The sequence below is a fragment of the Berghia stephanieae genome, chromosome 3 (genome assembly GCF_034508935.2).
Source record: "Berghia stephanieae isolate SIO BIC M18660-M18661 chromosome 3, UCSD_Bste_1.3, whole genome shotgun sequence".
In the NCBI taxonomy this organism is placed as follows: Eukaryota; Metazoa; Mollusca; class Gastropoda; order Nudibranchia; family Aeolidiidae; genus Berghia; species Berghia stephanieae.
In genome coordinates, this window is record NC_088362.1 from 16,558,673 (window position 1) to 16,573,672 (window position 15,000).

At 38.1% G+C, this 15,000-nt stretch overlaps 1 protein-coding gene across 11 annotated transcripts in view; it reads left to right on the forward strand.

Annotated features, from left to right (window-relative positions):
• LOC144967234 (uncharacterized) overlaps window positions 1–15,000 on the forward strand; it is a 225,885-nt gene that overhangs the window by 160,003 nt on the left and 50,882 nt on the right. For all 11 annotated transcript variants that reach the window (XM_078904194.1, XM_078904193.1, XM_078904195.1 and 8 more), the window contains one exon: window positions 10,163–11,462. In XM_078904194.1, the coding sequence (XP_078760320.1) occupies window positions 10,163–11,462 (1,300 nt within the window). The remainder of the gene's footprint in view (window positions 1–10,162; window positions 11,463–15,000) is intronic.

The window sequence follows — 15,000 nt, forward strand, 5'->3', positions numbered from 1 at the left end:
TGGTTTGTAGCGCTATGATTGCCAATCCTTAATTATTTTCGGGGCTGCTTCTGCTTGCTTTAATGGTTTGTGGGTCAACATGAAAAGAATGGGTGTCGAAAGACACCAGACACCAGACACCCTCGAGCAAATTATGTTCTCTTGAACTCATCCAGCGACCTCTATAATATACAATTATTAGTATGTAGACCATACACTCATCCTCCCCACTGCCCTACTGCCCTTGTAATTGTAAATGAGTCACCACTACTGAGTTGATATTATTTATACCTATGACATTTTGTCCGTGCATGACGTCATACTGGTCTCCAGACTTTTGTGACCCAGTTCATCAGAGTTATATAATATAGATAGTATGCACTTGGCTAAGAAGTTCACAACATGGCCATCCGGAAGTATAACTGGCCAACACACCATGATCGTTTATAGTCTGGTTAATGCAGTTTAGTGAGCATTATCTATAGATAGTTCGTAGATGACGTCACTCAGGTCTTTGTTATTGTTTTTTGCCATCCGCGTTTATGAGTAATGCTCACTGAACTGTATTAACCTGACTATAAACGTTCAAGGTTACACATAGTTTTGTGTGTTGGTCTGATATACTTCCGGGTGGCAATGTTGTGAGCTTCTTAGCCAAGCGCATACTATCTATAGACAAGTTAAAAACTTCACGAGTTGTTCCCGGAGTGGTCTAATCGTGAATAAGATAATAATATGCCGTGTCATGCTTTTCTAAGAGATTTAAAATATGAGAACTTATCTTTTGGGGGTTTTTTTATTTACTTATTATTTTGTTAATTTTATTTATTTATTTATTTATTGTTGCTGCTTTTTGTTTTTTGTTTTATTTGTTGTTTGTTTTGTTGGGTTTTTTGTTTGGGGGGGGGGGTGGGGGGAGGAGAGTTGGATTTTTTTTATTTTGGGTTTGTTTTTTTTTTGCGTGTGTGTCCCATTTTTGTTTATGTTTTTGTTTTCCTTGGGTTGGGTTTTTCTTAGGGTTTTTGTTTGTTTGTTTTGTTTTGTTTTTTTGTGTCTGTTTATTTGTTTTTTAAAAATTGTTTTTGTTTGTATCTTTTATTTGTTGTTGTTTGTTTTTTTTTTTTTTTTTGGGGGGGGGGTTGTTTTTTGTTTTGTTTTGTTTGTTGTTTTGTTTTGTTTTTTGTTTATTGGTTTGTTTGTTTTGTTTTTTTTTTGGGGGGGGGGGAGGTTCAAGGATGTACATCACTCTTAGTTATGCGGGCAATGTTTCGTTGATGATCCGCGCAGGTTTTGAAATAGTATCCGGTGTCTCTGTTTCCTTACTACCGTGATTGCGTTCCTCTTCCACGGGATCAAGATCTGTTGGATACGGTGGGGAAGCCAATAATCCTAGTCAATATAAATGTATTTCCCTTTTTGTCAAGACGTCTTTGGATTTACGTACTTAATTATTATTTTTTTTTTTTTTTTTTGGGATGTTGACTCATCCTGCTATAGAAAAAAAAAAGATAAGTCGTGGCCACCTCAATCACGTGATCTTAATCCTATGGATTTTGCTGTGTCGGATTTGCTGCTAAGTCGTGAGAAAGTCTACGTTAATCGTATGTTCCAATAAATATAAATGGGAGCTTCAAGAATAAATGATAATAATAAACGATTCGCGGAATAAAATAACGTAAAAACCTAAAGCATTTATATAGCGCTATTAATATTCATTAAACGTGCTCAAAGCACTTTACAAGAGTTCCCTAACCTACAGCAACAATTAATATGTGGAACGAGACATGACTCCAGTTAGGCAATATTACAATTTTTTTCAGAGACAACGCTGTTAACGGCGAGGTACTCATTTACACATAAGTACGGTGAGAGAATTTGTGTGAAAAGCCTCTTCCAAAGGTTTCATCTATGCGCCGCACAGAGCAGGGCTCGAATCCAGGAGCTTCCTATCCGAATGCGAATGTCACACACAAGACCACACAACCGCAAATATTTATTTTAAAAAGCAATATATATATATATATATATATATATATTATATATATATATATTTTATATATATATATATTTTATATATATATATATAATTTATGACTCACTCAACCCTAACACCGACTATATCCGTAGTTTACCCGGGTTACTTTGACCCCATGCCTATTTATTACATATTTTTCTGAGACAAATTATAGGCGTAGTATCAAAGCTAATGTATTTAGTTTTTGCATGTTAATGATAGTTGAATAAAACTATCTATATACATGCTCATTTTTAATACATTTTTTTCAAATTTTGAAAAGTGACAAAACTCTCTAGGATTGAGTGAGTTAAGTCTAAAACAGCCCATGTCGTTGATTACTCAAGCCGGTGTATAGATAGTTCGAAGATGACGTCACACAGGTCTTTGTTATTGTTTTTTGCCATCCGCGTTTATGAGTAATGCTCACTGAACTGTATTAACCTGACTATAAACGTTCATGGGTACACACAGTTTTGTGCGTTGGTCCGTTATACTTCCGGATGGCAATGTTATGAGCTTCTTAGCCAAGCGCATACTATCTATTTAGTTTTTACTCAACCCCTCACTCATGACCCATTTTCCCACTTAGCGTCCTGGCATGGTAGCCTGACCGAGTTAGAAGTTATAATGGGATCAAAAGAAGTCTTAAAAGCGCCTCTTTGACGAGACCTATTTGCGGTGACAGCCAATTTATTCTCATCTCAATAGCCCCATTATTAAAATGTGACGTCCGCCTCAAAACGGTGAAATAGTATTGACTTTACTTTAAGCCTTTCACTTTCTATGTCATCCGACATGGCAGCTTCGGCCGTTCCTCTTATAGATAGAATGTGCTTGGCTAAGAAGCTCACAACATTACCATCCGGAAGTATAACGCACCAACACACAAAACTGTGTGTAACCATGAACTTTTATAGTCTGGTTCATACCGTTTAGTGAGAATTACTTATAAACGTGGATGACAAAAAAAAAAACAATAACAAAGACCTGAGTGACGTCATCTTCGTTCTATCTATTCTTTCGGAAGAATAAGTGGAGCAGGCAATTACTCATGTTGATAACAACAAAGAACGAATGAATGAAGCGAGTAGAAAAGTGCCAGAAGACAAAAGAGAATTTTTTAAAATCTTCGCGGCGATGAGGGCATCTTCTTGCGGTGAAGATTCTCCAATTCTCTTTGTCTTATGCCATTCCTTTGATGTTTGATTGCTCTGCCAGTGATGTTCATCTGGTTTCGTCATTGAGTTGTTTCAAATCACTATCGACACTTAGAGGAAATGGTATTGATGCTATGCGTTTAGGTAAAATATTCACAACACCCGCTAGCCGGATATAACGCACCAAAACGCAAAACTATCTGTAACCTTGAACATTTATAGTCTGATTGACATGATTTAGTGAGAACTAATCATAAAAAATGGCTTTTTAAAAAAAATAACAAAGAGTTAACTTTTGTCAATTTCGATCCTTCTATAGATGCTCATTCACTCACTCACTATTCAGCGTCGTCCTCAATATCGTTGGCTGCCCAAGTAATATCTCCTGTAATGTAGAATTCTAATAGAGAGGAAAATATAATTATCTAGACATTTATTGAACCTCCCGATTAAAAAAAAAACTACTGATAACTTACGCCTGTAAGATTCATTTGCTTTGATTACAGTTGGATACAGGTCCAAAGATCGAGCAGGGTAGGGGTGAAAAAGTACAAGGATGGAAAGAGGAAGATCAGAGAGGAAAGAGAAAAAGATAGAGGGACCGAGAGATAGAGAGAGAGGGGGGGGGAGAGATTGAGAAGGAGGGAGGGAGATAATCGTTGAGATTGGTGGGAGTGAGAGAAAGAGAAGGAGATGAAGGTCGGGAGAAGCAGAGACAGACAGACAAACGAGAGGGAGAGAGAGAGACATAGATAGAAACGAAGAGAGAGAGAGAGAGAGAAAGAGAGAGAGAAAGAGAGAGAGAGTTGGGGAGGGCGAGAGAGAGAGAGAGAGAGAGAGAGAGAGAGAGAGAGAGAGTGGTTAGATATAAATGGACCAGAATGTCAAGGGCCACATCCGATAATCCTTTATCGCCCTAGGGGGCAGCGAGTTCTACAAAACTCTGGCACAATGCGTGAAACAAGGACAGCAAGTTGAAAGGAAAGGAGCGAGGACGGTGTTGGCTGCGAAGAGGACAACCCGCGGCAGGTCGGGTAGACGTACATCCCTCGTAATCCGTGTAGAGAGTGACGAAGGTCATGGGGAGCTGGACTCCCCTGTGGCTTTGATTCATCATTAGTTGTTGGCACCATCAGCCTTCGATTGCAAGTGACGTCACTGGTGCTACCATTTTCTTTCTTCTTTTTTTTTTTCCATCTTATTTGTGACCAATCGCATCAAACTGGCATTTTGTGAAGTCATGTCGACGCTGAAAATTGAATAATATTATAATATTGTGGTTGATTCCACGTGTTATCGTAAGCAAAAAGTTTCACAAACTATCATGACATCATCCAAAAAAAAAAAAAACGTATCGATACAATGCATAGTAATGAAAGATTTGACATGATAAAATCATGATTCTCCCCCCCCCCCCCCCCAAAAAAAAACCACTTGTTATTTCTATTGTTTTATAAGGTACATAATATGTAATATGTAATATAACAGAGCTTCCAAAACAATGAACTGATCACTTGAAAGACGCACACTAAAAGTGATCACGTGAGCGCATCGCGTCCTCCAAATGGCTCCATTCGCCATTAAAGTAGACGGAATAATATCTTTTTTATATATCATTAAAGTGGGGGCCCCATTTGCTCAGTCTTCACGCGCAAAGGGACCGAGATCGATCCCGAGTGAAGTCGAGATTTTTTCCCCCTGTTCTTCCCGGTTCAAAGGGTAGCAAGCAATTGCCATTGTTCGTTTCACACTTTTTAAACCGAAATAAACTTTTTCTCAACGGTCCAATGGCAATTACTATTTGAAAAATAATTGAGTTTTTATACAGGGCAATATCCACTAAATGTGATAGAAGCGCTTTACAAGGGGTCCCTGACCAACAGCAACACGCAACATGTAGAAAGAGACATGACGCCTGTCAGGCGATATTACCATTTTTTCCGGACAGACACAACGCGGTTGACGGCTTGGGGATTCATTTTACACCTGAGTACGGTGAGAGAATGTGAGTAAAGAGCCTTTTCCAAGGACTCAACTATGCGCCGAGCGAATTTTCAGATCTGAAACCGAGTGTCATACCACTTGACCACATAACCTTTGAAGGACTACTTCACTCACTCTGACACATTACCAGTTTTACTCCGTGGGTGACATTTATTGGGGCATCCCCGGGTGTATTGGGTTATTTTCAGATCTAGAAAACAATAACCGATGTCCCCACTGTAACATTTATTGGGGCATCCCCGGGTGTATTGGGTTATTTTCAGATCTGGAAAACAATAACCGATGTCCCCACTGTAACATTTATTTACCGATATCTGACGCCAAGGCTCGATTACAATAAATAAGGTTAGTCGACGAGGTTCTGTCTGTTTCTTCGTCACAGGAACAAGTTATTTTCGGGAAACCAATCCAATTTCGATCTATCTATACCCCCTTTGTGACACAGATATAATAATAATAATAATAATAATAATAATAATAATAATAATAATAATAATATGTTTGTAGAACCCATGGTGTCTTGTGTCTATTCCATTGTGTTGTGGTGTTTCGTAATATTTGACTACCACGGTATTGGTAATACGCTTCAACAGTCATGACGTCACTTCCCTCGTAATGACGCATGGTAACTTAGTAACTGGCTCTAAACTATGGGAACAATGGCGGACGCCTTTATGAAATATTTCTCCGACGAGCATAAAAACGTATCCAGAGGGGAAAATAAACATAAATCTGATCATGTTTTGACTTTTACACATTCTGATCACAAGACATATGAAAGTTCTAGCCAGCATGAAGAATAAAAAGTACAGATTTTCTTTGTTTAGAACCACGATGGCCGCCGTTGCTGGGCGACGTGACATCAGACTATTGAATCCAAATTCGGAAAATAGAAACTGGACCCCCCCCCCCCCAAGGTTATCTTTACTTTGAGCTTTTATATAGTGCAATATCCACTAACGTGCTCAAAGCACTAGTCAACATGTAGGCTACCCGATGTGGGAACGAACCCGAAACCGCAGAGCATCTAGTTGAACGGTGTGTTGTGACGAAGCTTCCGGGCGGGTTTGCGACGGTGCAGGAGTGCAGTAAAGAGTTTTTGCTGATTGGGCCGATCGTCATTGCATAGTGGTGTGAGTGAGCACCATTAGAAGCTGCTACCAACAGCAACACTTAACATATAGAACGAGACATGACGCCTGTAAGGCGATATTAAGAATTTTTGGGACAGAGACAACGCTGTTAACGGCCATGCACTCATTTTTACACCTGAGTAAGGTGAGTGAATTTGGGTAAAGAGCCTTTTCCAAGGACTCAACTATGCGTCGAGCGAGGCTTGAACCCAGGACACTCCGATCCGAAAGCGAGTGTCATACCACAAGACCACGTAGCCGTTTTCTCTTTCTGCAATAATCCAATCCAGGTCTAATTTTGTATAAGTAGTTTGTTGCCCGGTTAAACTTGCTCATCAGTTCAACTTTACTTTGAAATTAAAACTAAGTAATTAACAAAAATGAATAGAACAGCTTCAAAAAAACAAACAAAACAAAAGAAAACAACAATAAACAAATAAACAAACAAACATGGCTCGGTAGGGATAAAAGATGCACCTACCTGTTCACTGATCATGCTTAACATTGCTTGAACTTTGTGACAAAACGAGACACCATACCGCTGAGCTACAGAGCCACACGTAATAATATAGTTTGATGCGGATAATGATAGAAATTGTATTTACATTACATAATAGTTTGACGAGATGAGCCGTATTTGATCATTAATCAGTTAACGACCGTAATTTGAAAAGACACGTATTTAAAAAGTTGGCCAGAAAACTCGTCCTTCAAATATCGATTGGCAAAAACTCTCAAACCTTGGACCTCGTGAGGTCCAAGCATTGAGAGTTTTTTTTTTTTTTGTTTTTTTTTTTTGGAGGGTTTTTTTTTTCATTATGAGGGTCATTTAAAATATTTTTTTAAAATAAATAAAATTACCTTTATTCATCCCACAGGGGGGAAATTTGTCTCTAGGACCTATTCCAAGGGAAGACTGAAATAACCCAGGCGTCAGCCGCAGTGCAGCGCCGCAAAGTGAGCTTGGGCAAGGTGACTTGCTCAAGGCCACTCAACGCAGCGGGTAATCGAACTTGGTACATTTCCGTTACGAAGCGATGACCGTACCGCTGAGCCACGCTGTCCCATAAATAGATTTATATTGGAAGGACGAGTTTTCTGGCCAAAATTTTTAATACGTGTTTTTTCAGAGTAAGGCAGTCAACTTGATTATCTATAATTTATAAATCCGCTTTCATATTATCGGATTGGAGGCAATAATACACCTTAAGAAGAATATGTCGTTAAAGATGAATGGCCTGAGACGGGGCAGAAGGGGGGGGGGGGATAAGGGGAAATAACTGTTTAGGGCTCTTTGTGGTAAGTCGTGATTACATGGTAATCGCCCTCTGCCCCCTCCCCTTATAACCGTTATCTTCTCTCTCTCTCTCTCTCTCTCTCTCTCTCTCTCTCTCTCTCTCTCTCTCTCTCTCTCTCTCTCTCTCTCTCTCTCTCTCTCTCTCTCTCTCTCTCTCTCTCTCTCTCTCTCTCTCTCTCTCTCTCTCTCTCTCTCAACTGTTAACCCTCTTTTCTTCCCTATCTCTTTCTCTTTCTCCTCATCCAGCAGTGATTGGGTAGCTGGGTCTGTAAAATCTATCGAATATTGCTTCGATATACTAGCGTCCTATCCAAAGAGTTGCATGCATATTATAATATGTGACCTATCTCCTCAAAGCGGTATCAAGCCGGAATTATTCAAGTGTTAAAAATTGACTTAATAACCAAAATTATTAGATTTGGGCTGAGTTTATATGTCTTATTGAGGAGGATGAATCCGGTATTTTAGAGTGCTAAAATCCAAAATTTCATATTTTTGAACAGATTGACTTTAATTTGACTTTTTATCATCTGGTCTATCCTGTCATATTACCGTTTTGAGACCACTGGTAACATATGCGCTTTTACCACTACTCATATATTCGCTCTTCAGCCATAATCAATCAGTAACCCGTGTCATAATGAAATCGCGGGATTACTTTATCTTTTCTCACACAACAGCTGTATAATTAAAAAATCCGAAAAGGTGGGAATGAAGCATTGCATACTGGATGATTTAACTATCACGTCATTCAATTTTTTTTCTTTGTTCCGTTTAGTTTGTATTTTTGATTTTATATTTGAAATATCAAATTTGTATATCACGCCCCTGTCCCTGCATATTGTAAATCTATTGATGAGGATAAGACTTGTATATATAGTATGCGCTTGCCTAAAAAGCTCATAACATTGCCATCCGGAAGTATAACGGACCAACACACAAAACTGTGTGTATTCATGAACGTTTATAGTCAGGTTAATACAGTTCAGTGAGCATTACTCATAAACGCGGATGGCAAAAAACAATAACAAAGACCTGAGTGACGTCATCTTCGAACTATCTATATTTTTCATATTCTGCTACTGTTACTTTTGTTACTGGTGATCAGGGAATTTATAAGTCAGTTATTTCTTTTTCCTACATCTTAGTTTATCTCTCTTTATCTCTCTAACTCTCCCCCCCTCTCTCTCTCTCTCTCTCTCTCTTATATATATATATATATATATATATATATATATATATTATATATATATATATATATCAAGTATATATATATATATAATATATATATATATATATATATAATATGTGTGTGTGTGTGTGTGTGTGTGTGTGTGTATGTATATATTTTAAGTCCATACATATTTCTTTTTTTTCTCTCTCTCTTTGTCCTATTGTGGCATCTCAAATAAATGAGTGAAGACAATGAAGTTGCTTAAAACTCTCTGCAGTTCATATGAATGGAAAATGGAACAAATTTGTTCGATTTTCAATCATGGTCAACTCGAGAAAGTTAAGATATAATACATCAACAATCCCTTTATATTCTGCCATTAATGTCATCGTACATTCGGGATTTGAACTTCATCTTTTCTTATGGATCGTCTTTTGACAATGAAAAGTTGATAAACTTTCAATCGTTGCCTAACCAATGTGCGGCACTTTCTTTTGGATCGGAAGGTCCTGGGTTCGAGCCTCGCTCGGTGCATAGTTGAGTCCCTGGAGAAGGCTTTTTACTCACATTCTGTCAGCGTACGCAGGTGGAAAATGAGTACCTGGTCGTTAACAGCGTTGTGTCTGTGCGAAAAAAAATTCTAATATCGCCTAACAGGCGTCATGTCCCGTCTTACATGTTAAATGTTGCTGTTGGGTAGGGACCCCTTGTAAAGCGCTTGAACACGTTTAGGGGATATTGCGCTATATAAAAGCTCGTTATTAAAAAAATGTTAATGTCAACTTCTATACTTGATACATGAGATCAGGCTGATCACAAAGATGCATTGTGTGCAAAGGATTATTGGTTCTTTCTCGACATTTCTTCAAATTGATAAAAATTGACTAAAAATTATTTTCTTTGTTTTTTTTTTTTATTTTGTTTTGTTTTTGTTTTGGGTTTTTTTTTAGTTTGTGTGTGATTTGTTTTGTTTTGTTTTTTTTTTTGTTTTTTTTTGTTTTTGTTTGTTTTTGTTTGGTTTGTTTTTTATTTATGTTTTTTTAAAATAACTTTATGTAAACTTCAGCCACTCTTTTGTACATAACTTTTTGAGCTAATTCCTCGATTTTAATAACGTGTTTGTCGGGTGAAGCTATTTAAGATCAGATTGTATTGCATGTTATATATATCTCAAAATTTCTCTAAAGTGGAGATAGAACCAGCTTATCCTCAGTCCACGATAAGTCTCTCAGTTTGGCCCAAATTTGAAAGTACGTGGTTTCGTCAAAAGACGGCAGTACCATGGCCTCCCATCGCATGCGTCCAGTGTTCACCAAATATAATAAGCGTCCAAATGAAGTTTACGAAACTCTTATTAAATAATTTCCAAAAATTAAACTTTTGTCATTTACATCCTTTCAGAAATTGCCATTTTGCCCAAGGTCAAGACCAGCAAGACGAGATGGTGGTCAAGGGAGACAACGCCAACAAGATGACGACAGATACGGATGGCAATCCCACCGGCACGACCATTACCAGCACCGACAGCGACAACATCAGCAGCAGTGGATATTGTGGAGGTGGAAGTCGGTGTATGAGCAGCACAGGACGTGATTCGGTCTCGTCATCCGATGCCATGAATTCTGCTCCTGTAGACAATCAAATTCACAACAATAACCATCAACGACATCATCACCATCACCATCATCATCATCATCACCAACAGCAGCTACAACAACAACCCCATCCTAACTCCAAATCGAAGCCTTTCTCAAATGAGAAGATAAATATAACAACTTCTCCACAACTCGATAACGTGCCTGAAACTTCAACTAATACGACCAGCATCTGTGATAGTATAATGAACCAAAGTGGCAACAATTCAAATTCAAACTCCAACAACAATGGGCAAGAACACCAAAGGGAACAATCCAACACTTCGGTCATTCAAAATAGAATTAACCAACACAATTCTAATAACACAAGTAATTCACATAACACCACCCCAGCCTTAATTACCAATAACATTCCCAGCCCCGATTGTAAATACCCTCTCATTAGAAAACTATCAAATATAACCGCTGACTCCGGTCGTAGCTCGACCAGTGGAACTGAAGATTTTGAAGACGAGGCTATTGTTAGCCACGATGACGACAATATCAACGACTACAACAGTGACGTCAACGATGACATCACACGACGTCACAGTTTTACTTGCATTGACTCCACGGGTCATCTAAATGTCCCCGCGGCAGCTCCCGAACTCTTGCAGCAGCAACAACAACATTCCTCGATAAATATTCCAGTATTAGATAACAATACCAGTACCTTTTCCGACACAGACGTGTTACCAACAGAAATATATTCCTCAAACTTGAGCAGCGGTGAACAAATTAACAATTCCACAAACTCTACGCAAGCGCTACAAAATGGCGATCAAGACGGAGGACGATCTACTTCCTCTTCGCCATCTTCCGGTCATGTCAACATACGCCGTGCGCCAAAGATTGTCTACAGCCACTCGGAGGACCGACTGACGGCAAACTCTGGCCAACAACGTGCCATCATTCCATCCCTACCTTACTCGCCGTGCGGGTCGCCCACCGCCTCACCTCGATTGCGTCGTCAGCCCACCATGGAGACGCATCGAGTGTCCATTTCTGACGGTGACGGATATACTCAACTTAATCAATACAAATTGCAAGATGAAATTATTGGCAAGGTAAGAAAGAAACCTACTAAATCGAATTATTGATTTAATTTTAAAACCAACGTTCTTTAACGAATAATATTTGATATAGATCTCGAATTGATTAACTTTACTCTACATTTTATTTTATTATTTTTAAAAATTGTTTTGTTTTAGGTTGTTCTTTTTTATTTTTAAATTTTATTTTTAGAAGGGAGTATTTTTTACTCCTTTTACTTTCAGCCAAAGGTATTATAATTTCGGTCATATCTGTGGATTGATGTGTTGGGTCAAAATTCCTGTATTGCCAGACAGATCTGTTGAGCAATTATTGACGGAACTCGACGTATAGTATACACGCCCGAAAATACAAACTTAATTGTTATGTTGTCATTGATGTAGGTTGGAAAGCAATACATACCATACCCTCAAACAACAACAAATATTTCGAAATGACAAAAATGACAAAACAAGCCCATTATGAGTTCGATAATCGTACCCTGCAAAAATACTTTTTTTAATGTGCACGAGACTGGCCCGTTGACTAATAGCATACGTGCTTATATAACACATTGAAATATAATTTCATTAAGATTTTATTCATTTGTGCTTTGGCCAGTAAGGGACAGCATTCATTTTAATAAAGATGTGCGTGTGATTTTTTTATTGTGTTGAGGGGGAAGGGGAGGGGGGAGGGGGTAGCAAATAATATTGAATTACATATTATATGTACTCTCTCACATCATCTGCGTGAATGTGTGATAAAAAATCAACTTTGCCTGATTCATTTTATTTTAGGATTAACTTAAAATATGAGATAAACATAGCAAAACAAAACAAACATTTAATTAACGTCTATTTATGATTGTACGACTTTGTGGTCATCTGGTATAGAACTTACCTTCAGATTGGTTGGTCTCTGATTCGATGCCCGCCTTAGGTGGCGCTAGTTGAGTTTTATTTTTATTTTTATTTTTTTTCTTCTTGAAAAGTCTCGTTATTCACAATCTCTCACCGCACTTAGAACAGAACATGCCGTAATCTGACAAAACTTTTTTTTTATCATTTTGGCCACAAAAAGACCCCCCCCAAAAAAACAACAAAAAACTTAACCTCGAAAACGGATCAATTAAGATGTTCCCCAACTCATCAAAAGAAAAACCTTAAATCCGAGACTTCTCTGCGACTTCTTTAAAATTTCAGATTTACCGCGGAATGAAGTGATTAAGACCAGTTGGGATGACTGAGACCAACTCCTAAATGTACCCGACCCCACCCTCACCCCAGATTGAAAATTATTTTTTTTAATATGATTTTGATAGATTTCACCCTTCCCCACACTTTAGAATAAACATATGACAGATTGTTTTAATATGAAGATATATCATATATAAATTATGTTTTAAAAAATATTTACGCCCTTCCGCCACGGCATCATTAGATACCATCGTCTAGGCATTCCATAAAGCAATATAGAAAATCCATCAAACAAGATGTCTGATGACAACAGGAATCACCCATATTGTCCAAAAGCGAGCACACATGGGGATTAATAATCTTGCCCAAGGGAAAAAAAACGAAAGTTCCTGAAGCGAGACTCGATCCCCGGACATTCCCAATTACAGTGCAATGCCTCTCGGCCACTTCGCCCCCCTATTATCATATAAGTAGTCCAGAGTCATTCGGCTCATTGAGCCAAAATTTGTCCCGGTTTCTATAGAGTGAAAGGGGACAATAGCAATTACTTGCTATCCTTCGGATAGGACGCTAGTCTATCGCAAAGTCGCAAAGTAAGTGCGTTCCGCCAAATCGAACAGACTCAGCTACCCATTCACTGCTGGGTGAACATTGGGGTCAGAAAGGTATTATATTGACTGCACCCGGGATCGATCTCGGTCCTTTCGCGTGTGAAGTGAGTGTTGCTCGATCAACTGAGCAGCTATCGGGAGCCCATATCATATAAAGAATTTTAAATAGTGGTCTTATCATAGACGCCATTCCAAGATAATTATTTTGCATGTTTGGGGTATTATCTCAGCCAGTCGATATTTGAAGTTAAAAGTTCTTCGGCCAAAGGGGTAGCAAGTATTTGCAGGGGGGGGGGGGGGGCAGTGTACATGTGTATGAAATTTTTTTTAAGTGAGCTTCTATATTGCGCAACATCCACTAAACGTGCTCTAAGCGCTTTACAAAGGGTCCCAACAGCACACGTAACATGTAGAACGAGACATGACGCCTGTTTACGATAATGAAATTATATTTCAGAAATAGACATTCACCAAAGTAATTCTCCTGTTCTAAGTTTTCTTTTTTTTTCAAAATCTAAGACAAAAATTCGTTTTTATAGGTTTCTTTTAGTTGAATTATGTAAAATAAACAAAAAACTGGCGATCTACTCGTAGCTCCAATAGAATACCAGAAATAGTTTCTCAAAGGTTAAAAAACAGGTATGGACAGATTATCAGCTTTTTCGACATTTTAAAAAGTTATAACTACTATACTATTGATGCCAGATCGTCAGTTTTTTTTTGTTGTTGTTTTTTTTTTGTTTTTTTTTGTTTTTGTTTTTTGTTTTTTTTTTTTTTTTTTTTTTTTTGGGGGGGGGGGCATTATTTAATTCAGAGAAATTGTTGAAAACAAATTATTTCCTTAGTTTTTTTCCAAACAAATTAGTGATAGAGTTCCAAAAACGACCTTTTGACACACCCTCGTATGAAAATTAGTCTATGTCTCTCTTCCATGAATTATTTTAGACAATTTTTCAACTTATGGTGTTTTCTTGGCACCAGGTCTTGACAGCAGCACGACCTGTGGGATTGAGTGCTGAAGAATAAAACACGTTGAAAAATTAGTTTATTACACCTCCCGGGTAGAACACAGATTAGTTTGTGAGAAAACTCATAAATTATTTAATAATTTAATCTGCTACTACCACTATTGAGACTTCTACCACAAACAGCTGCTAGTGCTTCTGCTACAACTACTAATACTGCTTCTCCTGCTGCTGCTGCTACTATACTACTACTACTACTACTACTACTACTACTACTACTACTACTACTACTATTACTACTATTACAACTACTACTACTACTACTACTACTATTACTACTATTACAACTACTACTACCACCACCACAACCACTACTACTATTACTGCTACTGCTACTACTACTACTACTACTACTACTACTACTACTACTACTTCTACTACTATTACTACTACTACTACTACTACTACTACTACTACTACTACTACTACTACTACTACTATCACTCCCCCTCCTCCTCCTCCTCCTCCTCCTACTACTACTACTACTACTACTACTACTACTACTACTACTACTACTACTACTACTACTACTACTACTACTACTACTACTACTACTACTACTACTACTACTACTACTACTACTATCACTCCCCCTCCTCCTCCTCCTCCTCCTCCTCCTACTACTACTACTACTACTACTACTACTACTACTACTACTACTACTACTATCACTCCCCCTCCTCCTCCTCCTCCTCCTACTACTACAACTACTACTACTACTACTACTACTACTACTAC